This window comes from Sabethes cyaneus, chromosome 1 (genome assembly GCF_943734655.1).
Source record: "Sabethes cyaneus chromosome 1, idSabCyanKW18_F2, whole genome shotgun sequence".
Lineage (NCBI taxonomy): Eukaryota > Metazoa > Arthropoda > Insecta > Diptera > Culicidae > Sabethes > Sabethes cyaneus.
In genome coordinates this window covers 22,997,079-23,022,015 of record NC_071353.1, presented here as the reverse complement: position 1 = coordinate 23,022,015, position 24,937 = coordinate 22,997,079, and the positions used below count along the sequence as shown (strand labels likewise).

General features: G+C 41.1%; 1 protein-coding gene across 1 annotated transcript in view; it reads right to left on the bottom strand.

Annotated features, from left to right (window-relative positions):
* Positions 1-477: 477 nt before the first annotated feature.
* The window catches only part of LOC128732901 (allatostatin-A receptor-like), a 148,417-nt gene continuing 123,957 nt past the window's right edge, over positions 478-24,937 (bottom strand). The window contains exons 3-4 of the mRNA XM_053826341.1: positions 21,016-21,174; positions 478-591 (exon numbers count right to left, since the gene is read on the bottom strand). Coding sequence (XP_053682316.1) covers positions 484-591; positions 21,016-21,174 — 267 coding nt within the window. The 3' untranslated portion in view covers positions 478-483. The remainder of the gene's footprint in view (positions 592-21,015; positions 21,175-24,937) is intronic.

Below are 24,937 nucleotides of genomic sequence, written 5' to 3'. Positions count from 1 at the left end.
GAATAAAAGATCTCAAGTTAGCTCGTTACCGTTTCCGGAAAAAGGAAAACAGTATTACAACTTTCCACTGCTATCCCAGCTACTGAAAAGGGATCAAAGAACAGGAACGAGAGGACCTGGTCTGATCCGTACGTAATGTTTTCCGGCTTACCTTTTTTCGCTCGGGTCCACCGGAGATTATAAGCAGACAACGAAGCTTTTCCCGATAGCACCGGCGACAAAGACGATAGCAATGGTAACGAACGGACGATGATTAGCTTCCGGATGCGGAATCCCGAAACCAGGAATGCAGAATAGCTGATAAGATGAAGCAACAGCGTAAATTCATTCGGTTTATCCTGATTGGTTGGACTGATAGCAGCGATGGTAATGATATCGGAAAATAGTTCACTAAAAGCTTCCATACCGGAAGGACGCAACACAAGCTAGCGATGATTAATAGACCCCTTAAAAGTACGCGACGGATGTTTGCTCCATTTCCGGTTATAAAATGTCCTGCCCTTGGCAGCTACCGGTGCGTGTCGTTTTCGTAGGCAGTGGCATGTGCCTGGTGTTGTCCTGCCACCGGCTGCTCGGTCCACAGTAGACGACCTGCAATGGAAGAAGAAGGGTGGAAGCAAGTAACGGTTAGTTTTGTATAACATTTGGAACGGGTGACCGAGCCCAAAAATTTATTTGGCTCAAATTTTATGGGCGTGATTTATACGATACAAATTTAATTGTTCCCGTTTGTTCTGGATGAAATATTGTAATTTCAAACATCGGATAGATGCTGAATATTGGATGATCAAATTTCGGGTTGTTTCTCGCTTCATGGTGAAAGTTTTTCAACCGCATGAAGTTTTTCGGTACTAAGAATACTATAACTTTAAATAACCTCCGACTCATGTGCGAAAACCGCCACACATCAAAAACACAATTTCGAAACTGATGGCTGAGGGAAACTTAAAACCGCAAATAATAACGATAAGAACTTCAAAGGGAATTTATCAGCAGCAGCAGTCTGCCAAACAGCAAGAAATTCCCATATTGATCCACTCGACGGCTGACACGTGTTACAAATATAGACTTCAAATAAACCATTTAAAACAAACTTTCACCTCACAGATGATTGCAGTAAAAATAAGCAATTGGATCCATTAATGTTGAAGCAAACAACAACTATCAGTGCATCCGCTGTTGCCTCCCAGTGGTCCACCCGTTACTACAGGCACAGGTTGAACGTCTATAAATACTTCGCAATGGGCGGCGCTGCATTGATTAATCATCACATCATCCAGACATGGTCGCCATTAGGTACTGACCGGCTGCTGCGAATTTTCCAATTGCCGAAAGCAGCTCGTTTTCTCCGTTGTTTAGCTACCATTCGGAACAATATTTTTCTTTCTTTGCGAGCAATCGCGGCCTGCTTTGTTTTATTTACATTCCGGGAGCACTGTTTAGAGTGTGTACGCAAACAAACTGTTCGCTTGGTACGCCTGGGGCACCCGTACGTACGTCACGATCATGATGTGTTCCGGTAAAAAATAAAACACTGACGAAGGTGATGGCTTTAAAACCGAATCCAGCATTTATTTGTAAAGCATTGAAATTTACGGTCACATAAAAATAGCCAGGTAATAACGGTGGCATTACAATTTTTATAAATTTGGCCGGTTCTACAGTAATTAAAATTTGTGATGGTCATCATGGAAAAAGGTGCAAATGAAATATTAAAAATGATGGGTAAGATTATTAATTATTTTTCCTGTAGAAGATTATTATTTTGCACCGAGCCCCAGCTGGACCTGGACCAACAGGAAGGACCTATTCAAAAAGCGAACTATAGCGCGCGCGAAACAAGCTGGAACTAGCACCCGAACCTGGCCAACAATGAGTGTGCAGTGTAATGCACGTCACTCGGGTCAGCCATTACCCGCTGGCGGGTTGTTTGTGATTATGTATTTAGAAGCAACCAAGAGGCGCTCCATTTATCTCACCTCAGGTGTTTGAGTTTTCGCTTACACCCCCGTGGTGTACTGGCCCAAGGCGTATGTGCCAATAAATCTAATTGCTATTATTGTTTACACACCGCAATGTATTGAATCCTAAATAAACAATTGCCGCGCAATTCGAGTGGTACCAGATGTTTCACGGCCCCGGATTCGACGGGTTTCAGTAATACCCTGCGCACAGAAGGCGGGAGTTGCTTGATGATTGCTCATAAAGAGTTTTAAAATAGTTTATGTATCTGTACATGCCACCGGTACATCATTTTTGACGCTCTATAGAAACGTACGAGAATAGGAGAATTGATTACATATATTGAACCGAAAGTCCATGCCATTTCTGTCAGTGAAACGGGGAATTTAAAGCCGGAAACAGTGATAACTATGTCATTCAATAGAATAATTTGGACGTAGCGTCACGGAAATCGCCAATCAAAATAAAACTAAAAACTAATGTACTTTCGCGTGTGTTAGTAAAATCTCTAATTGAGCACTTAATTTAATTGATCTAACTAAATTTGAACGTGAGCGTGCAAAGTTTATTATGGCGACAGCTTTGCGATGGTCAAAAGGAATGTGTATCTAGATCAATACATGACAGGTTTCATTTACCATATCAAACTATTAAATACCAATGGACAAACAGATTTTACCCCACCTGGGCTTCTAGTACTTATAGCGTTAATTAAGTTTGAAATTATAGCTTTCAAACTCAATTAACTGATTGGATTTACCTAAAATTGCTTAAACGTTCTAAAGCCCACACTCACACACAAGGGATAGCAGAGACAATAGTCGAGGAGCTTAACGACCTCCCCCCCGGTCATACTGCGAGTTGAGGAGTCTGCCTAGGATGTGGCGAGGATTGACAGTGCACTTCAAAAGCGGTTCCGCCATAGCGAGTTGGTGCCGCATAAAACACTGTAGCGTCCTTGGAGTGGCAATCGACACGTTTATCCTATTAATATTTTTTGAAACGATGGTTCTACAATTGATGAAGGGACGGTAGGGAAAGAAATGAAAATTTTTTGGTGAAGGTGGGGAAGAGCGGAAAGGAAGGGGGGGGGGTATTGGTAGCTATGCTTGACAAGTAGTCATTTTGACTCCTACCTTTTGTCCAATACTGGAAGGTGCATGAGTCGAACCAAGCTGTAATCTGAGATTACAACCGGATTCGAACCCACAACACCCGCCAGGGCATGTGGTTCGCTGGTACTTGTACCTTTGAACCATAGAGGCGCTGGACAAAAGGAGACCGCAAAATCTACTTCTCAAGAATAGCGACGCGTTTGGTTGGGTTGTAATCTCAGATTACAACTTGGTTCGACTCATGCACCTTCCAGTATTGGACAAAAGGTAGGAGTCAAAATGACTACTTGTCAAGCATAGCTACCAATACCCCCCCCCCCCCTTCCTTTCCGCTCTTCCCCACCTTCACCAAAAAATTTTCATTTCTTTCCCTACCGTCCCTTCATCAATTGTAGAACCATCGTTTCAAAAAATATTAATATATATGTATGACCGCATTTCAAGGTCAAGACTAAAAACTTGAGATTAGTCTACGTTTATCCTGATTATGGTGTACTGGCCACGGTCATGGATTAGAGGACCCGGGACACGGCATGAATGAACGGATGGGATTCGACGCTATGGGCGACGATTATGGTACCGTAATCCCCTTAGTAAGCAAGTGTAGCCCCTTGCTGAACTGGTGTCTACGTTCAGACCACGCCTCCAAAGCAACGATGTGAGTTTTATTGTACTCTTATGGCGATTTTCATGGCCAATTTTGGTCTTAAATGCCATCATAAGAGTGTAATAAAACCCAAATTGTTACTTGAGCTGCCTTCGTTCCGTTAAAACCTGGCAGGTCTTCGTGATACATTCTAACCTCGGCACCTTAGGTGGTGGGGTAATAGGCTTAGTTGACTCTTGCATGGCTTTACTGCTTGCCATAGATAACCATGAGATCACAACAACGCAACTACATACAACTACATGTGATAATTGTACTGTGCTATTTTTTATGTATTTTTATTCATTAAGACATTATGTTGGATGGATACAATAAGCTAAATAAATAAATAAATAAATACCTCGAGTGGAAATAGCGCCACGAAGGAGGGACCCAAGAGTATGGAAACATCGACAGAGATCAAAAACAACAGCGGCTTTAAACCAAGCGAAGAGGTCAATGCACTTGCTAGAAGTGGATTACTAGAACGATCATCAGTGTTAAACAAGGTCACACGGGCTAGTAGAAGTAGTAGTGTGCCTCCAGAAGAAGATAAAATAAAAAGAGAAGAATGAGGTGAGAAAGAATCCGACGGACGAGAGAGGGCGACGGCAGTGGCTGGTATACAGGGCTGAAGTTTTTGGAGCGTCTTAGTAGAATACGAAACCTAAGATTAAAAAAGAAGAAAACTTATCCAATTTAATTCTACTATGTATATTTTATTCACGACAGATACGTATTTCGCCTACGACTTGCAGGCTTCCTCAGTGTCTGTTTTCGAACTCGACACTGTCACTTTCGAAGTTTTCCTCTTTTTGCCTTTCTACTATATGAAAATCTATACCTATAAAGAAGGATTTCTGTCTGTCTGTCTGTCTGTCTGTCTGTCTGTCTGTCTGTCTGTCTGTCTGTCTGTCTGTCTGTCCTGTGTTCCTTATAGAATCAAAAACTACTGAACCAATCGGCATGAAAATATGCATGTAGAGGTTTTATGGGGCCAGGAAAGGTTTTAGTGATGGTTAGAAACCCCTCCCCCCACTAAGAGGGGGGGCTCCCATACAAATGAAACACAAATTTCTGCATAACTCGACAACTAATCAAGCAAATAGAACAAAATTTGGCATATGGGTGTTTTCGGTGACAAGAATTTATTCTATGGTAAATTGAGACCCCTCCCCTCTTTATAAGGGGAATTATAACTCCTCTCCTCTTTAAGAGGGGGGATTTCCATACTTTTTTTTTTTTTTTGAGTGGTTTTAACCCAAAGGGTCATTCACCACTTACCATACAAATTTCCTCATAACTCGAGAACTAATCAAGCAAATGGAACCAAATTTGTCATGTGAAGGTTTTCGAGGGCAAGAATATATTCTATAGTAAATTAGGACCCCTCCCCACTTTAAGAGGGGGGGGGGGCTCCTGTACCAAAGAAACACAATTTTCCTCATAACTCGAGAAGTAATTAAGCAAATGGAACCAAATTTGGCACGTGGGTGTTTTTGGAGACAAAAATTTTTTCTATGATGAATTGGGACCCCTCCCCGTTTTAGGAGGGGGGGATCCTATACACATGAAATACAAATTTCCTCATAACTGAAGAACTAATCAAGCAAATGGAACAAAATTTGGCATGTGAAAGTTTTCGAGGGCAAGAATATTTTCTATGGTGAATAAGGACCCCTCCCCACTTTAAGAGGGGGGGCTCCTATACAAATGAAATACAAATTTCCCCATAACTCGAGAACTAATCAAGCAAATAGAACCAAATTCGGCATGTGGAAGTTTTTGGAGGCAAAAATATTTTCTACGGTGAATTAGGATCCTTCCACACTTCAAGAGGGGGGGCTTCTACACAAATGAAATACAAATTTCCTAATAATTCGAGAACTAATCAAGTAAATGGAACCATATTTGGCATGTGGGTGTTTTTGGAGGCAACCATTTTTCCTATTATGAATTAGGACTTCTTACCTTTTTAGGAGGGGGGGGCTCCCATTCAAACGAAATACAAATTTGCTCATAACTCGAGAAGTAATTAAGCAAATGGAACCAAATTTGGCACGTGGGTGTTTTTGGAGACAAACATTTTTTCTATGATGAATTGGGACCCCTCCCCGTTTTAGGAGGAGGGGATCCTATACACATGAAATACAAATTTCCTCATAACTGAAGAACTAATCAAGCAAATGGAACAAAATTTGGCACGTGGGTGTTTTTGGAGACAAAATTTTTTTCTATGATGAATTGGCACCCCTACCCACATTAGGAGGGGGGGCTCCTACACAAATGAAATTCAAATTTCCTCATAACTCGAGAACTAATCAAGCAAATAGAACCAAATTTGGCATGTGTAGGTTTCTGGAGACAAAAATATTTTCTGTGGTGAATTAGGACCCCTCCCAACTTTAAGAGGGGGTGCTTCTACACAAATGAAATTCAAATTTCTTTATAATTCCAGAACTAATCAAGCAAATGGAACCATATTTGGCATGTGGGTGTTTTTGGAGGCAACCATTTCTTCTATGATGAATTAAGACCCCTTACCTTTTTAAGAGGTGGGGCTCTCATACAAACAAAATACAAATTTCCTCATAACTCTAGAACTAATCAAGTAAATGGAACCAAATTTATCATGTGGGTGTTTTTGTAGGCAAGAATATTTTCTGTGGTATATTTTCTATGGATTTACCCACTTTAAGAGGGGGAGGGGGCTTCTATACAAATGAAAAACAAATTTCCTCATAAGTCGAGAACTAATCAAGCAAATGGAACCAAATTTGACATGTGGGAGTTTTAGATGGCAGAAATTTTTTCTATGGTGAATTACGACCCCTTCCCCTTTTAAGAGGGGAGCTCCCATACAAATGAAATTCAAATTTTCTTATAACTTGAGAACTAATCAAGCAAATGGAACCAAATTTGGCATGTGGGAGATTTTGGAGTCTTGAATTTATTTTACGATAGTTAGAGACCTCTCACCCCTGTGGTAGGGGGATATGGACTCTCATACAAATAAAACAGAAATTTTTGCGAAACTCAAAAACTAATCAAACTCGAGAAATTCGAGACTCTTCCATAAAACATTAGTCAATACAAGACCACAAAAACTATCTATAGTAACACTAGATCATTCAGGACGAGACGGTCGCGAGTGTTGCCGGTGACCCGCCGTCGGAAGCGCCGCCCACTGGGGGGCTTGCAAAACTCGAGAAGTGACAAAGATCATCCGAGATTCATGATTTATGTACAACACAGGTTAATTTGTGGCAATACGAAGTTTGTCGGGTCAGCTAGTATAGTATAAAGGTATAGGAATCACTCGAAAAACCGAAAATCGAAAGAAAGCCTAGCGGGACGAGTGTCATATACCATTTGACTCATTTTCGAAAACTGAGCATTTTCTGTGTGTGTGTGTGTGTGTGTGTGTGTGTGTGTGTGTGTGTGTGTGTGTGTGTGTGTGTGTGTGTGTGTGTCTGTGTGTGCGTGTGTGTGTGTGTGTGTGTGTGTGTGTGTGTGTGTGTGTGTGTGTGTGTGTGTGTGTGTGCGTGTGTGTGTGTGTGTGTGTGTGTGTGTGTGTGTGTGTGTGCGTGTGTGTGTGTGTGTGTGTGTGTGTGTGTGTGTGTGTGTGTGTGTGTGTGTGTGTGTGTGTGTGTGTGTGTGTGTGTGTGTGTGTGTGTGTGTGTGTGTGTGTGTGTGTGTGTGTGTGTGTGGAACGCTTTTGATTGAGCCAACATTTCTTGGAGATGGCTGGACCGATTTATATGATCTAAGTGTCAAATGAAAGGTCTAGGTGTCCCATTGTTCGCTATTTAATTTCATACTGATTGGACTTTTAGTTAAAAAGTTATGTATAAAAATACGAGAAATATGAGACTTCATTATCTCATAGGTCCTTTAACCGATTTGAACAAAATTGATTGCATATGAAAGGGGAGTCTTTCAAAACCTTAACTTCAAGATTTCATGACGAATAGACTTGTGGTTTGAAAGTTACATAAAGAAATGTGTATGTGTAAGATGTATTTAAAGCTGCTTTTTGTTACATATAAGCAATAATTCAAAGGAAAACATCCTACAATTTATTATCATTTGAAAGTTACTGTTGAGATCTATCAAACGAAACCAAATTAATGAAAATCAGACGATTTATTCAAAAGTTATTAAACCGTTAAAATGTATAAAATCGAAATAAATTAATCAAGGGTCGATTGAATTCAATGTATGTGTTATGTATGTGTATGTCTGTGTATGTATGCATGCATGCGTGTATGTATGTATGCATGTATGCGTTTATACGTTAGATATTTTAGGAAACGATGAGATCCAATAAACAAAACCGGCGCCATAAACATGCTTGAGGATGGGAAATATGATCAATATAATTTCCGGCGCTTGTTATTTTTGCTGGTATGAGTGAGCGCCAACTAAGAAAAAGTCCAATTTCTCTTTTTCGTTTTTCATATCTAATACTCTACTCAGTTATTTTTTCAAATTCAGATATTATCTTTTTTAGATATGGATTTTGAAAAATAAGGAACGGAAGGAGGAACGGAAGGAACGGAAGGAAAATATAGTCAAGTTAATTATAGATGTTCCTGAGTAATTAAAAAATAATTATTGCGGCAGTAGAAAGGCTAGGTCACACCGCTAGGTGGATTAATTCGGGTTTTTAATTTTAGGTGGTATACAGGCTGTTCAATAAGTTCGAATACAACTTTTCATCGTTGTGTAAGTGCACATCATGTGCATTCAGTGTATTGGGATTGGTGTCAGCTTTACCCTTATATTTAGGCTAACCGACGCGCAAGATGTTGACTTGATGTCATTTGTTATTTGTTTACAGCGCGCGATGAAGGAGTACCTTAACGTTGTAGTAAAGTTGTTAGCAAGAGGCGAGTGACCCGGCGGCATATTTCGGCGGTTGAAATCCCACGGAGTGAAGTGGAATTTCATCTATAACACCATCCGTCGGTACCGGGAGACGGGCTCGGCCAAGGACCGTGCTAGATCCGGGCGGCTGCGTTCGGCGAGGACGCCAGCAGCCATCAAGGTGGTGAGGGAGCGGGTTCGTCGAAAAATAAACCGTTCGATCCGGAAGACCGCTGTTGACCTGTATGTGTCGATTGGGACTGCCCACACCGTCATGACGAAGGACCTGGGTTGCAAGCCGTACAAGAAACGCAAGGTTCACGGGGTAACGGAGGCTACAACGAAGAAGAGGCTGGACAGAGCAAAACTGATATTTTCGCGGCACGCTGGTCAGGAGTGCGTGTTTTCTGATAAGAAACCCTTCATCTTGCAACAGCCGCACAATGTCCAAAATGATCGGCTGTAGACGCCGATGTTGGCCAGCATCCCCCCGTCCCACATAAACATCCCGCGGTTTCAGAGCGCCGCGTCGGTGATGGTTTGGGGGGCCGTATCCAAGTGTGGGAAGCTTCCAATGGTGTTTATCGAGAAAAACGTGAAAATCAACGCCGCGTACTACAAGACCGAGGTTCTGGAGAAGGTTGTGGCCCCGGCACTTCGTGACCTTTACGGGAAATATTGAATAACATGCAGTCCATCGCCTTGTCGCAACACTCTGCGCGATTCGAAAGGACTCGAGAGTGTCCCCGAAACGCGCATGTAGCACATCACTCGCTCCAGAGTAGCTTTGATCAGCCGCGTCAGCTTATCCGGAAAACCGTACTCGTCCATTATCTGCCATAGCTGTTTTCGTTCAACTGCATCGTACGCTGCCCTGAAATCCACAAAAATATGAGGCGTGGGCACGTTCTACTCTCGACATTTCTGGAGGATTTGTCGGAGAGTAAAAATGGGCCCCATAAAGCCCGGCTGATACTGCCCTACGAATTCTCTTGCTATTGGGGATAAACGACGCAATCGAACCTGGGAGAGCAGGCGTTGACCAACGCGATGCCGCGGTAATTACAACAATATAGCCAGTCGCCCTGTTTGTAAATTGGACAGACGACACCTTCCATCCACTCATCCGGTAGTTTCTCCTCCTCCCAAGTCCTTGAAATCAGCCAGTTAAGTGCCGTTGCTAGCGGTTCTTGGCCATTTTTGTAGAGTTCTGCCGGAAGTCGGTCCTTTCCGGCGGCTCTATCATTCTTCAGCAGACGAATTTCTCTCCGGATCTCTTCGAGATCGGGAACCATCCCTTCCCTCGTCGCTACACATGTCAAGTTTAGGTGTGTAGCCCTTACGAATTTGGTTCACCTTCTCGTAAAACTTGCGCGTTTCATTAGCCCGGAATAGTTTTTCCAACTCCTCATGATCTCTGTCCTCCTTCTGGCGCTTTTTCCTCCTCAGGATCGTGGTCAAATCATACGGCACGCTGATGATGGAATGAGATGCTACCATGCCGAGAAAACTGAAACCAGGAAATGCCCGGCACCCAGCTTCCTGGTTTAATGAGATACTTAGTAACCTGCGTGATAGTCGTCTCGGAGCCAAAAGACGCGCTCAGAGAGGCAGAACTGCAGAGAAGCGTACCATCGTTTCCAGATTGCTGAGAGCTGCATTGAATCAGGAGATGAAGCAGAGCAACTGCTACAAGAAGCTGACGCCAACCCTTGGAATAATGCGCACCGCATCACGATGGCAAAAGTCAAAGGATCGGCGACAACCAGAGAGTTGCACCCGGATATGCTGAAGGTTATCGTTGAGGGACTTTTTCTGCCGCACGACGCTACAATGTGGCCGCTCACACCGTATGGTGCAGATGAGAGGGACACCGCTGACGGTCTACAAGCCTTTAAAAATGAACTACTAGCAGTGGCCCTAAAGGTAGTGATTTAAAGGTTTCCGAACATGTTCAGAACAGCAGAAATAACTGAAAAGATTGTAGCTTCTTCGACAGGTAGAAGAACCAGAAGCTGGTGCTATTGTAGAAGCCTTTAAAACTAGTCGGAGATATAGGCTGACATGTCTGCTGGACACAAGTGATGAATTCCTGGAGAGGATCATCCTTAACAGGCTATCGAAGTACATGGAAGGTGAACTAGTTCTGTCGAGTATGCAGCTCGGATTCCGGAAAGAGAAATCCCCGGTAGATGCTATTCGGATAGTAGTTGAGCGAGCTGAGAAGTCGTCTAAGCAGAAGCGAAGAGGAGATTGCGCCGTTGTAACGATCGACGTAAACAACGCCCGTAACAGTGCCAGCTGTCGCCGAGTCGCTGCATTGAATGCATATCCCGAAATATGCATAATTCAGAGAAGTTATTGAGTGGCGGAAGACGATAAACAATGCTTCATCCTCAGCTTGATGCTTTGGAACGGTATGTACAACTCTAAAACTGCCCAGAGGTGTAGTTATCGTTGGTTTGACTGATGATGTCGTGTAATCGGCAACAGACGAAGCACTGAAAGCCATTGAAAATGGCGCGATTGGTTAGTAACTGTAAAGTGGTACCGCGGGCAGTCATCTCCGTCGGAGAGCGCGTCATTACCTCAACGCGTGTGCTCAAGCATCTAGGAGTAATGATGGACGACCAATTTAATTTCAACAGCCATGTCGACTAGACTTGTCCGGCGAAGGCTATCGTCGATAGTGCAATACGGAGATCCAACCTTGAACACAGCGCTACCAACCCACTGGAATCGAGAAAAGCTAAAGAGTATGTTTCGGCTCATCGCTGGAATGATTTCCAACGGCATCATACTCGTAGAAGACAGCGACTATTCCGGACGAAGAAACAAGAAAAGTGTTTGGAAGCTGGCAAGGGAGGAGTCGTTGACCAAATGGTAGCAAAACTGGGACATGGCGGAGAACGGTAGACTCATGCCGGTTTTGTCTACCTGATTGAACAGAAAACATAGAGAAGTTGGCTTACTCTTGACTCAGTTTCTGTCGGGTAACAGCTTCACCGATTTGAAGACACCGCGACGCCAGTCTGTCCGGAATGCGAAGAGACGGTAGAAAGCGCGGTGAAGCACGTGGTCTTCGAATATCCGAGATTTGCAGCGGGATGCCACCCCTCCCAAGTAGCACACTATAGATCTATTTAGTTGAAGCAACCGGATTACGACTGAAATTAGTCATAATTCGGTTAGCACAACTACTTTGTAACAACCGTGCTAGTAGGGCTGAGCGAGGGCGAGGGCAGCATTGTGGATGAAATGTGCCGAGCGGAGAGTACGTGGAATGCCGTCAACAAAAGTGGAGGGATGACCAGCGATCTTCAAACGCTGCTTAACATATCTCGACAGATGCATTGACGGAGTTGTGACGAGCACGACAGAGAAGCACCGATGTTGGATAGAAACCCTGCAAAGATGGCCGTCAAATAATGAAAGTTATGTTGGTCGCCCAACGCTGAATCGGTTCACGTCTCAAAGCTTTCAGAATAACCCTTGAACCACAGCGGACTGGACTCCAGTCCAGGTCCAGTCCGCTGTGGTTCAAAGCTTCGTCACTACCTGTTATCCACAGGGTGTAGGAGAATAATTCGATTCGCGGATCCGTCAGCTTGGGTGAAAAGGAGCGGTACACAATTTCTTAAGCGTTGCTTCAATGATTCTCTCTTACCCAATTTTCCACTCTTTTCCCTTTACGCCTGGTCCCATTCTGTTGGATTCAATCAACATCTTTGTTTCATTACTTTCTTCTACCATCCCCTACGTTAATTGTAGAAAACTACCCTTATACAAATTTAAAACTTAGTATGCAAAGTTGCTTATTTACATGAACTCGTTGCATACACAAAGTTTCAATGAATTCTAAGAAAGTTATGCCAACCTCTGGTCGAATTGGCGCGAAATCCGTCGAAAGGCAAACTTTGTATGTACAGTTAATGGTTAAAAATTCCCTAACATTACTCAACTTTTTATCCGCACATAATTTCGGTAATCGTAATCATTCATTCGCAACTAATTTCAGTCAATTTCTGCGCGAATAAAGTTTCATGTAGTTTAAATAAAATCTCGGTAATTCGTAATCATTCATTCGCAACTAATTTCAGTCAATTTCTGCGCAAATAAAGTTTTATGTAGTTTAAATAAAATTTCGGTAATTCGTAATTATTCATTCGCAACTAATTTCAGTCAATTTCTGCGCAAATAAAGTTTCATGTAGTTTAAATAAAATTTCGGTAATTCGTAATCATTCATTCGCTACTAATTTCAGTCAATTTCTGCGCGAATAAAGTTTCATGTAGTTTAAATACTTTCATCACATAGCAATGCACAATTTCATTATAGCCATGGCAATAAACCAGTGTTGGCTCTTGGCAGCGTAAATTCTATTACAACTCTCGCACACCGTAAGCGTTGTGGTTTGCAGAACAAAGCAGCATTTTTAGAAATTAAATTCCATAAGCGAATATACTGCACGTGGTTCTCACTTGGCGAGAAGCGTATTGCAACATTTTTATACAATGTTAACAGTCGAAACTTTGCTACCGACAAGCGTAATTCAAGAAAGCCACCCTCCTCTACTTGGGCATAGAAAACGCAACTTTGCCTGCTGCAGTGGAAACGAAACAATCTAACCGTAAAGTTTCTGCTATTTGCTTGCACCATCCCATCGCAGACAGTAGCAGCTGGCAGCACGTCAAACGATATTGCCCTCCTGTCATACACAAATAGCAGTTACATCAGCAGAGAGATGCAATTTCAGTGTAAAGTTTTCACTTCTTTCCCGGCAAAAGGAATGGGACTTGATATTCAAGTTTACCGTTATTAAACTGCAAAAATTGACTACGTGTTTAAAATGAAAATTGATATTATATAAATGTTGTACGAAACAACTTCTGAAGAAGTAGCTGTCATACAAGTTCGCGAGAGGGACATATTTTTCATAACAATGACACTAGACTCAAACAATGTATGTTCATAAGAAATATATATTATTTTTGAATTATAATATGAAAAAATCATAAATTCTCTTTAATCTATTTTTGTATTGTTCAGTTTGATAAAATCCATAATCCATTTTTGATATTCTACGTAGGAGTTGACTGGTGAGAAATATTCTAGGACTAATTTTCTGTCTGTCGACTGCCCTTTAAAACAATCTTTTACACAATGTTAGGCTTCATTACCAAGTCAACACGAAACCGAGTTAAGTAGTTAGAATATTTTATACAAATAGCTTTCTCTTTCTATTCAGGGCTCAACTCGAAATTTTAAGCCCTAACGAGTGTAACGAGAATGACTCTTGCCCATTCTGTCAGATTACTGCCAACGAACTATTCAGGATTCCAGTCATGCCACTCGTCACGCAGCCTGTAGACGCCGACACTCGGCTCTCGGCTCGATCTGTTCGAGCTGAGACTGATAAAGTCATTATTCAATCTTCCAAACGGCCAACCTCCCGCTGGGGCTGGTGCTACTGGCCATTTCCACTGCTGGCTGGTTTGTTTTCCAACCGTCAGCCCAAATCTATCCATAGCACTATTTAATCGCCACCCGACAGAAGTGCAAATCTGACATTTTACGAATACGGACTTTCACCGCAGGGAATCTGGCCCTCCGAGGTCGGGTGAATGCCATTAAAGATCTCAAAGAGCTATTTCCTCGTGAGATACAAACCAGAAGCGACCCCCGGCCATAACTGTGAATCGAAAAGCGATGAATTCATGTCACGTGCCACACCTAGGCCGCTAGGCCTACGAGACTTTTCATCGCAGCGGAAGAAGGATAAAAACTTTCTCCATACATCTGCTGTTTATTTTCACAAAGGAACTTCGTGTGCAAAGCAGTCGGAAAAGCTGATGAATCATTGTTTTGTTAATAATAAAGAAACGCGAACTGCCTAAACGGAACCGGCTTTCATGCTGGCAACACAGAGCAATGGCGTGCGATAAAATGCAAATCTCTAAATTACAGAAAGCCGGTTAATATTCAAGGTTTGCTCAGTGAAAATGTATAGGCAGCAGCAGTAGACACTGCAAAGTTGATGAATATCCTAAGCGAGCCTCGCTCGCTTATTTCTTTGTTCAATGGTTGTTCAGAGTAAAAAGGACGTAGACTTTTCCACCTCTTCACCTTGATGTTTTTATAAATTTCTCAAACACTAATTTGAAAGCAAATCGACTGTATATTTGCATTTCCAATGCAAAAAGTGAACCGCAAAACTATTCATCTCATTTTACAGATTCGTGTGAAATTTGAAAATCCAATAGAGGCATGAAAAGACGCAACCTATCATAACTGCAATGAAAGAGGATCTCGTTTATTTCTTCCGCTTTCTCGTGTTTGACGATTGCTGTAAAATGGCTCTAAAAGTTATGCGCAAAACCGTACCCTTTGGGTTTACCACCAGCTTTCAGTATGTGTTTGAGAAAGAACGTCCGCAGTACAATTACAGAACCAATACTACCAATTACCACCCTTTATGATCACAAAAAGTACAGCCTTTACAATAGACTAAATGACATTACTTGACGATATTATGCCTTGTAGAAAGCCACCAACAACGTCGGGAAAACATCAAATCTTCATTTTGATAATCTTCTCTGAAGACTGATATACCGAATATCACTAACTAGAATAAAAATATTGCTTTCTTTTCTGTCTATTATATCTTGTCGCTTATCTCTGATTTATATTCTCGAGTATCTTGTCTCAAAACCTTTACTCTTGTCCTTTATCTCTTATTTAAATGTCCATTGTCCATTTTATTTTGCTTTTTTTCTTTGCTTCGGTTTTTTGTTTTTTGGTTTCTTCATTTATTTTGTTTTTCTGGTTTTCCGTTTTCCTATTTTTTTGGTATCCCCTCTGAGTAATTCTCGTTGAAACCGGACCACTACTAATACGAGGTCTTCAAATATTGGAACTTTTGCGCTTCATTGGTTGAAATGGTTAAAAAATAGTAATTACACTTTTAATACCTCGAAACAGTGGATCCCTCGTTCGCCAAGAAGCGTAACAGTTTCAAAAAAAGCTTTTTTTTTGTTAGATTATAGACACTTCAACAGCTTATGTCATTCGTGACTTCTGCGGGGTTAGGATTTGAACCTGGGTCCTCGGCGCGAGAAGTGTGAATGCTAACCACGACGCCAGGACTGACCCCATTCAAAAAAAGTTGAATTTTTTAGCAAATCTTGTTTATCAAATTATGTGATATTTCATAAATTTGCAACGAAACAGCTAACAAATTGCCCGGTTCTGTAAAGAAAAAGAACAAGGCTTTCAATTGGAGTAAAAATTTTTGGGCGGACATCTTGGATTTGGTCGTCATATTGCATTTTATCAATAAATCGCTATTTTCACCATGATCCGTTAACCGTTTTTCATTAAAAGACCACCATTAGAAAGCTGAGAAAAACGCAAGAAAGAACATTCATAAAATTTGGTGTGCAATGGCATTAACTGAATAAAACAACCAGGTGTTTTTGCTATAAAACAAACTACAAACGACTCGAATCTGTAAAGAGGAGACATAGGGTTTAAAAACAAAGTGAAAAAAATTGGCGGCCATCTTGGATTTGGCCACCATGCTGAATTTTATCAATAAATCGCCATCTTCGCAATGATCCCCCAACCGATTTTAATTTCAAGACCGCCATCGGAAAGCTGAGAAAAATCAGAGGGGTTGTTCACAAGACACGACCGCATAGGTGACGTAGGACTACGTAAGTCTCTTTTTGGCGATAGATGCATGTATCCATGCATGTAGTAATACGATTCATGATGTATACATGCTACAAGCGTTGTACGTAACGTTTCCCGACGTAGTAACATTGTATATGTTCAATCCTCAACAGATTTCGGAGTTATTTCTATGAATGTATTGAATCTATTTTATCAAAAAGAATTGAAATCACACTAAACCAAACAGTAAATAAATTTTTATGATCTATTTCTACGTTGAACAGTGCTTTTCCTCTGGTAATCGGTAGACAGTACTCGCGAGTTTGCGCAAAACTTTTCTGAGGCATACAAAAGAGAACACTGATAATAAAGCATTTACAATCTGCAGACGTTTTGGAAGTTGCAGAAAATGCCATTCTCGCTATTTGTGGGTCGTCCGCAACGGCGAAAAATTCAACTTTTCGCTCTTTGCCTGTCTTATACGGTAATAACTGGACAAGAAAATATAATAAACACTTCAATCATTATGTGGCCCTTAAAAGGACCGATTGTTTGATTATCATTGCTCCAGCTTGCAATAAACTTGCACGAACGCACTTAACGTAATTTCGGTATTTTTTCGGTAAATCGGAGTACCGATAACCGCAAACCAAGCACGATTTGTTGCAATGAACCAACCGGAATACCTCAGCAGCTATACGATCTAAAATATCATTGACGAAGCCGTTTGTGACGGTCACGAGTCAAGATGAAATACTAGTCCGGGTGGCCAGCTATGAGTGACGTGGGATAATTTTGGTCATTTGTTGTCACGAGCAGAATTTCCTTCCAATTCAAGCACTTCCGCAGCTAAATATTCCTTCACGGCCAGCCAGATAAACTGGAACTCCAGCTCCAACACGCTCAGCATAGGGTCCTTTCCTCAGCAGTCGATGAATACGACCGACTGCGAACTGCAGACCTGCACGACTCAAGCGTGACTTTGCCTTGCCCTTGGGTTTTCCTACTTTGCCGTGTCAAGACATGGCGAGAAGATGTTTGTTTACAGTAACTCAGCTATTCGCCGGCTTACCTCTTGTTATATATCAGAGCAAGCGACAAGAATCGGCTGTGCTACGTAGATAATGAAATTGCATAATTTGAAAACTGAATGTCCGTCCTTTTTTTCATGGTCCGTCATTCCATCACCTGCGTTGAACAAACTGGAGGATTTCAATTTCAGTCTGGGCAAAGGAGGTAAAGTTGTTCGTTTCAATTGTTTGCTCCCATAGAGTCATTCACCTTTTGCTGCCAAAAAGAAATAACGCTACGCATTACTGTAGCTGTACACGTTTATTTAGCATTGGTGATGGATAGATTTGAGTTGCTAAAGAAAACCGAGAGGAAAGCCCTAAGTTTCAAGTTTCTTAAGTTTCATTAATTACCGAAAACCGTTCTTTTAATAACGAATACATTTTTATATTCTTATAAAAGATGTCACTAAAACAATTTTATTAATAAAACATAAAATACAGGTGTTTTGTTGGAAACGGTCTGAGAAAATTCAATTAAATCTTCAATTATTATATTCCGGTTCTTAAAAGGACCAATTGTTCGATTATCATAACTCCAACTTGCAACATTAACAACAACAGTTGCTTGGATGTATCTTCGAGAAAGGTGATCGCCGAATGTACTAAATACACCGGGAAGCCAGCAGCTTTGCGCGTCTTCTTATTCTTCTTGCTTTGGTGGTGTACTTTTCCAAATCGCTGGTCTGCTGGTTTTACAGAAATTGATAACTATGCCAAGCAGCAGTCCCTGTTTTATTCGAACAAAGTAATTCTTTCAAGGCCGGCCTTTTTTCGTGGTTCGTCTCTTTTGCTTTTCGTAGTTACCCCCTTCTTACGTTACGTTACTTTAACATATAACAAAGTGTTAGGCTAAAATTGGCTTCATTTTCATCAGTTTGTTTGTCATTTCAAACGTTTCGTCTGACATCCATCTGGCAAAGCAGGGAATGGAGAAGACCCGCTGGTCCCTGGTGCTGGTAGGCATTGTTTGCTGAGAAAGCAAAATTACGTGCGCCCATAAACCACCAGCAATGATTTCGCAGCCGAAATTTTAGATTTAGCCGCAGGCAAAGCAGATTGTGTGACGACGAGAAGACCATTATCTTCCGCAGCAGGCTGTCCGTATCGAAGAAGAAATGAACAAACTTTTCTTCGGAGTTACTAGAGGTGTTCTGCCATTCAAGCTGTTGTATTGCCCAAGGAAAGTGGGAAGAATACCGATATTTCTAACAGTTGTATCAATTACCAAACACCGTCCTTTTAAGGATGAAAACATGCTTATATGAAGATATAAAAGATTGTTGTTATCCGCTAATCACAGTCAAGTTTATTGGGCCAGCAGTATTTACTAAAACAAAATATTGGGTTTAGTTTTAATGCGTTTTCCTGCGCATTTGTTGCGGTGAATTAATGTTTAATTTGGTGTCAACTTGATTTTAATGGCTATCTCTTGTTCACGGTAGACAAATTTTCAAAGTGACGATTATTGGAATTAAAATAACTGCGGCACCGCTCGTGTTGCCGTTGGTGATACATCACAATAAAGAATTAACAAGGCAATTAGCAATCAACGAGAAAGATACTTTGTAACTTTGTTATAGAAGAATTTTCCTTCAACTTTCTCATTGATTCCTGAATTGTACCCGAGGGGTAAAACACTTCATAATATTATCATATATTAATATATTAGAACCTTTTAAAGCCCTATGAATGTATATCTTTATGGGGTTTTAGGTTATATTAGGGTAAGAACGGTAAATATGGATTACCTACGAATGGCCGAAACACAAATGGCCGAATCACAAAACGACAAATCACAAAAAGCCGAACATCATATTCGGCCGAAAATATTCACGGCCTTCAACCTGTAAAAACGTGGGATACATGATGTCCTTACTCGCTGTCGCTCATTCGGACTAAACTAAGGAATAATTCCTACTAGTCAGTAAACCTAGGAAAATGCATGCACCTAAATAGAAGTGATTTCTGCAGGGGAGCGCACACTCGTGGCTTCCGGCCGTCTCTCCCTGAAATATCTAGGAAACATTTTTGCTTCTAACACGGTAAATAGGTCTAGCACCTTATAATGAACGAAATTCATTTGCGCTTAGAGGAACAAATAACTATCAATCATCTATACTCTATATTTAATAGTTGTGATGCTTATTTTGTTTTTTGTTTGATTAAAGTTATTTGTTTACTACTTGCCAATTCATGTTTTCTATTAAATAGTTCTATTTTGATTAAAGCAGAGGAGCGTTTGGTGCGAAAAATGTTAGACTGAATACTGGGTAAGTTTGCGATCTGCGGCTAAAAATATATTGGGTTTAGTTCGTGGCAGTGGGACTCCAACCCACAATTTCTCGATTAGTACTCGAGTGCTTTACGCATTTAAACTATAGCACACCCATGTATTAATTAGTCTCAGATCTAGTTTTGTCCTACCAGTCCAAGCATTCATCCAAGCATCTTTCGCACACATACGCTCCCCCGGTGACGGTTATTATTTGTAATCTGACTGCTCTTTTACTTCTACACGAGAAGATAGACTGTTACCGACTGCATTGTGTAGAAGCTAATAGTCTGGTGCCTACCGTCGTTTGAATAGTTATTTAGGCATTCCGAAAAAATTCGGCCTTTCGTGATTCGGCAATTCGTGATTCGGCCTTCTGTGACTGCTTTTTAAATTCGACCATTTGGATTTCGGCCATTCGTGATTCGGCTATTTGTGTTTGGGCCATTCGGTACCAGCCCGTAAATATAATAAGGTTGAAAAAATATTGCCATTGGGAAAAATAATATATTTTCAATAGTGTCTTGCCCCTCGATAATACCAAGACTTATTCGAAAATAATTGAAGATAGAATTAACAAAAGGGCGAATGTCGCAAGCGTAAACAAACCGAGTGAGGGTTGATTTTCCTATGCTGGCCCAGCATAAAATAACTCTCACCCGTTTTGTTTACGTTTGCGACATTCGCCCTTTTGTTAATTCTATCTAGAATTGAAAATTATTCCAATCAACCACGAAGTGACAATTTCTAGTTAGACCAAGTTAGAGTTATTTTCAATTTTTCAATGACGCACATTGAAAATCAATAGCTTTCTATATTTTTCAATCGATTAGGGCAAATATCTTGGAAATCTTTTAAGAATTGACTGAATTATAAGGCAAAAGCGACGTCATTTCCAACAACCAATCACAAAGCGAAATCGGTTTGAGCGATCATGACGAAAACGGCGATTTTTTGATAAAATTCAACATGGCGGCCAAATCCCAGATGGCCTCATGACGAAAACGGCGATTTATTGATAAAAACCAATATGACGACCAATTTCGATATGGCCACCAAAAATTTTTTACACCAATTGAAAGCCCTGTTCTTCTTCTTTACAAAACCGGGCAATTTGTTAGTTGTTTCATTGCAAATTTATGAAATTTCACATAATATAGATCTCAAGGTTTGCTAAAAATTCAACTAGGCGAACGAGGGGTCCACTATTTCTAGGCATTAAAAGTGTAATTCTTATTTTTTAACCATTTTCAACCAATTAAATGCAAAAGTTCGAATATTTGAAGTCCTCGTGCCAGTAGTGGTTCCGTTTCAACGAGAATTATTCCTCTTTCAATTTCCTGTGTTTCTGTTTTTTTGTGAATGATTTTGTTAATGAACGACACAATGATCAAAACCACTTACCTTGCGAAAAGCCTTCCGGAAATTTTCCGACAGAAAGGCGTACAGCAGCGGATTAATACAGGAGCTCGTGTACGCCAACACATGCGATATAATCTGCAGCGATATCTTAAAGTACGAATCTGACACGAACACTCCCACGCTCTTCAACACCAGTATGACCTGCAAAGAAGCAAGAGCGGAAAAGAAATCCAATAAAGCAAATGTTATCCTTAAATAAATGGCTTACAGTCGATTGTTGTTCAACAAGTGTAAATAATTACATCAATCTGACTGAAGTAGGAAACGAGAATAGCAGCAACAGCGCAGCGGCCCGGGCAGATTGGTTAGGGAGGATTTTCTGCCTCACCTCAGTCCCCTCATCCGAGAAGACACAATGTTCCGAACAGATTTAACGGATTTACACTACGGCCAGTAGAGCGATAGACATTTCGGAGTGGGACTTGAGTAGCGGCCCGACAAAGTATGCGTTAATGTGGTAATTCCCGTTAATATATTATCTGACTTCGGGCGGGAAAATTTCCTTCGAACTGGTTGCCGTGTAGCGGAAAATTTATGGCACACCTCAGGGCCGTTGGTGTTTGTGTTCACGGTTCACCAGGTGAAAGCGCCGCCACACACCGATATAAACAATGGGCGGCCAGGTAAGTACCATGAATAACCGAAAGGAAGCGAGCAATTATCAATTAAATGGAAACTCTGCGGGACAATTTGCTGACGCCGAAGGGGTGGAAAAATATATTTATTTTGAAGGGCTTTGTGCCGTTGCCGAGCGAAAAGGTGCGGACTAAATTGAATCCATTCCGACCGTGGGTGGTGAATATATGTTTATGTTAGAGAAAGCAAGCAAGTGAGAGGTCAGCTTGTGAGAGTGTATGTTTTGTGTGGCAGTGGAGCTGAGATTTAATTAAATTCCTCAGTATGAAGAGCTGTCTCCTAATTTATCCTGCTGAAGCGGTTAAAACACCAAGAACGCAGCGCTTTAGGCCTTTTCCTGACCTATGAATGGAAGTATGGAACTGGTATTAACTAATTTTTAAAATACTTTACTGGCATTGTATCCCATACCATCCCACGGTCTTTGTGAGAAATTTTAATATTACATCATGATGGTTTGTAAAAAATAGAATTGCAATCACAAATGCCTGATTGTCGTCATGAATATCAATTTCAAATGAATAAATTACAAAATGTCTGCAATGCCAAGCATTGTAATCATCGAACGAGCATTCTCATCATCTCATCCGTTGTTCACCCACGGAGCGCGAAGTTAGTTGTTTAATATATTGCAAATGCAGAAGCAATTCGACAAACAATGAAATCAATCCAATCAATTTGAATATTAACGTTCCGTCCTGTCCTGTTGTCGCCATACCAGCTTCACAGCGGTTCGCGAAAATAATTCATACGTTACCGGCTCACTATCGAATTATGTACTCGATCCAATCGAATTTCGATTCCGATTTGTAGGTATTACACTCTCAACGTTCGTTCCTCCTTTGCTACCGGCCGACAGTGCAGCACTCGTTCCGGAAAGGCGCGCGAGCAGTATATTTCAATCGATGTTTATGTTATTGATCAGAACCATAAAATAATACTCCCGGATAATGACTTTGAAATATGAGCTAAGAAATCTTTTTTAGAGACTGTGTTCACTCTCGGCCTCGTAAACTCGTCGGGATTGGCAGCTTTGGCGTTTATCGTTTCGGGCAGTTTATGTTGAGCCACATCAATATTTCGGATCCGGACCCAGACACAGCTGGGAGGATGATTTTTTGCTGCATTCGTGTCGATTATATTCTGTCTGCAATTTCGAATAAAACATGAGATATTCGTCGCACAGTGATTCATGCTAAATGCTTCAAACGTTGATCGAATACGTAGGCAATGATGCTAATCGAAGCTTTTTGGTATTGAAACAGAAATGAATTTCTTCCAGACTGGATGATTCGTTAATTGTATTACCGCGTTTTATAAAGGCTAGTAAATTGGTTCGAGTTTTTCAGCATGATTTATTCAAGTAACAAATTTAGATTTATAAAAGGGGACGCATGGTTGTTTTTAAACTTGCCCAACTTGTGCCCATCCGATTTTTTTTATATTTTAAATCAAAGTAGACAATCTGGAAGGAGCAAGCTTCGCGTGTCTCTTCTTACCGTTTGTTTGAAAAATGTGAACGGCCACTCAATAGAGACCATTCAATATCCATATCTACCAAAGTTAAATTTAGACCTATCCCCCCTGAGAAGCGGTTCGCTGCCATGAAACGCTTTCGGTGACGGCTCTAGCCCAGAGCGTCTATTCATAAATTCCTTGGAAGGACGAATACTCCGAATACACACACTTAGTATAATTACACATGTGAACCGTTTAACCATTGACACATTATTTGTGGTTTCGCCCCCTCTACGTCGGATGAAATGCTGCTTTTATATGATAAACAAACACTTTCACACATTATTGCGTGGATAAATTCGTACATACACCCACACCTTCCCTCGAGGACGTGATTGGCAGTTCAATGCCAGACTAAATTAGTAGGTTTGCACCGTGCAAACTGTACGTGGGTCTTCGCCAAACGTAGGGGCACATCAAACATTTACTACAGTATGCCGCCGCCGCCTCGGCCTAACAAGACAATCAGAGCCCACTCGCTTGCCGGTAGCTCGTTTCCGTGCCCGGTACCTTCTTTGTCCTGTCCGTGCACTCGAACGAGGGCGCTGCATCCGGCCTTACCGTGAAAGGTTTACACCCCAGCCAGCCCAGAGGAAAGCGGTTAGTTTATGGGTGGTCGAGCATAGTCACACTCACTTGCTGTCGGTCTGACTGGAGCCAGATTTGCCACAGCTGTAGTTTACCTGATTCTCTGTTTGACTACCTTTACTATTATAGTAGGGCAGACGACCAGATTTTTGGTCTATTAGGCGATAGTCTTGAATTCATGAATTGTGATAAAATTAAATAGTTTATTTACAAGTTTCCAATACCAATTTATTTGGCAACTGCTAACAGAATATCAGAGATCATTCTGGTAAAATGGTTTTAATTTAGAGTAGGTGTCTCGATAAATGAAGAGTTTACCCTCGCAGTTGGCCTCGCGGCACGATTGTCCTGTACACCAACAGTTGGCTGCGAAGTTCGTCGAACAAAAAATAAACAGTAGAAAACTCAAATCCATCGAAATGTAGTACCAAGAATTTGACTTTGGTTTAACACGAATCCAGCTATCCATCCTCCGTATTACCTACGAATGGCCGAAACACAAATGACCGAAATAACAAATGGCATTATAGATCTAATGGCCGAATTACAAATAGCCGAAACACGAATACTCTCGCTGAGAACGGCTGTCTCGCCCTGAATCATTTACAAAACATTTGCTAAAAAAGCAAAGCTGTGGGCTTAAACGTCTTTCTAAGACTTGACCCTACTACAAAAGTTCAAATTAATGGACAAAGTAGTCAAATCCCATTCTAAAAAAAAAGACTTGACCCTTCTTTATCGACAGACTTCGCGGCCGGCTACTAGAGTACAGGACAGGTACGGGGCTAGTGCAAAAATCCTGCTGACTCTATCTAGCAGCGAAATAAAACATTTGCACGATAAATAGATCTCGTATCTTATAAGGGTTCTTCAGGAGAACGAAAAATTTTGCTGACGCAGTTGCGTTTTTATTAAGCACTAAACAAGCATTATTTTGTTTTGTAATTTTCTTTGCTTTCCAATTCATGTTTTTACCTTTGTTATACTATAACAAAGGTTTAAAAATTGGTCGAAAAACACGAAATTGATCCGAGGCCCGGAGGGCCAAGTCACATATACCAATCGATAGGGTTCGACGATTTGAGCAATGTCTGTGTGTGTGTGTGTGTGTGTGTGTGTGTGTGTGTGTGTATGTATGTAATGATTTTTTCTATCGCCTGTT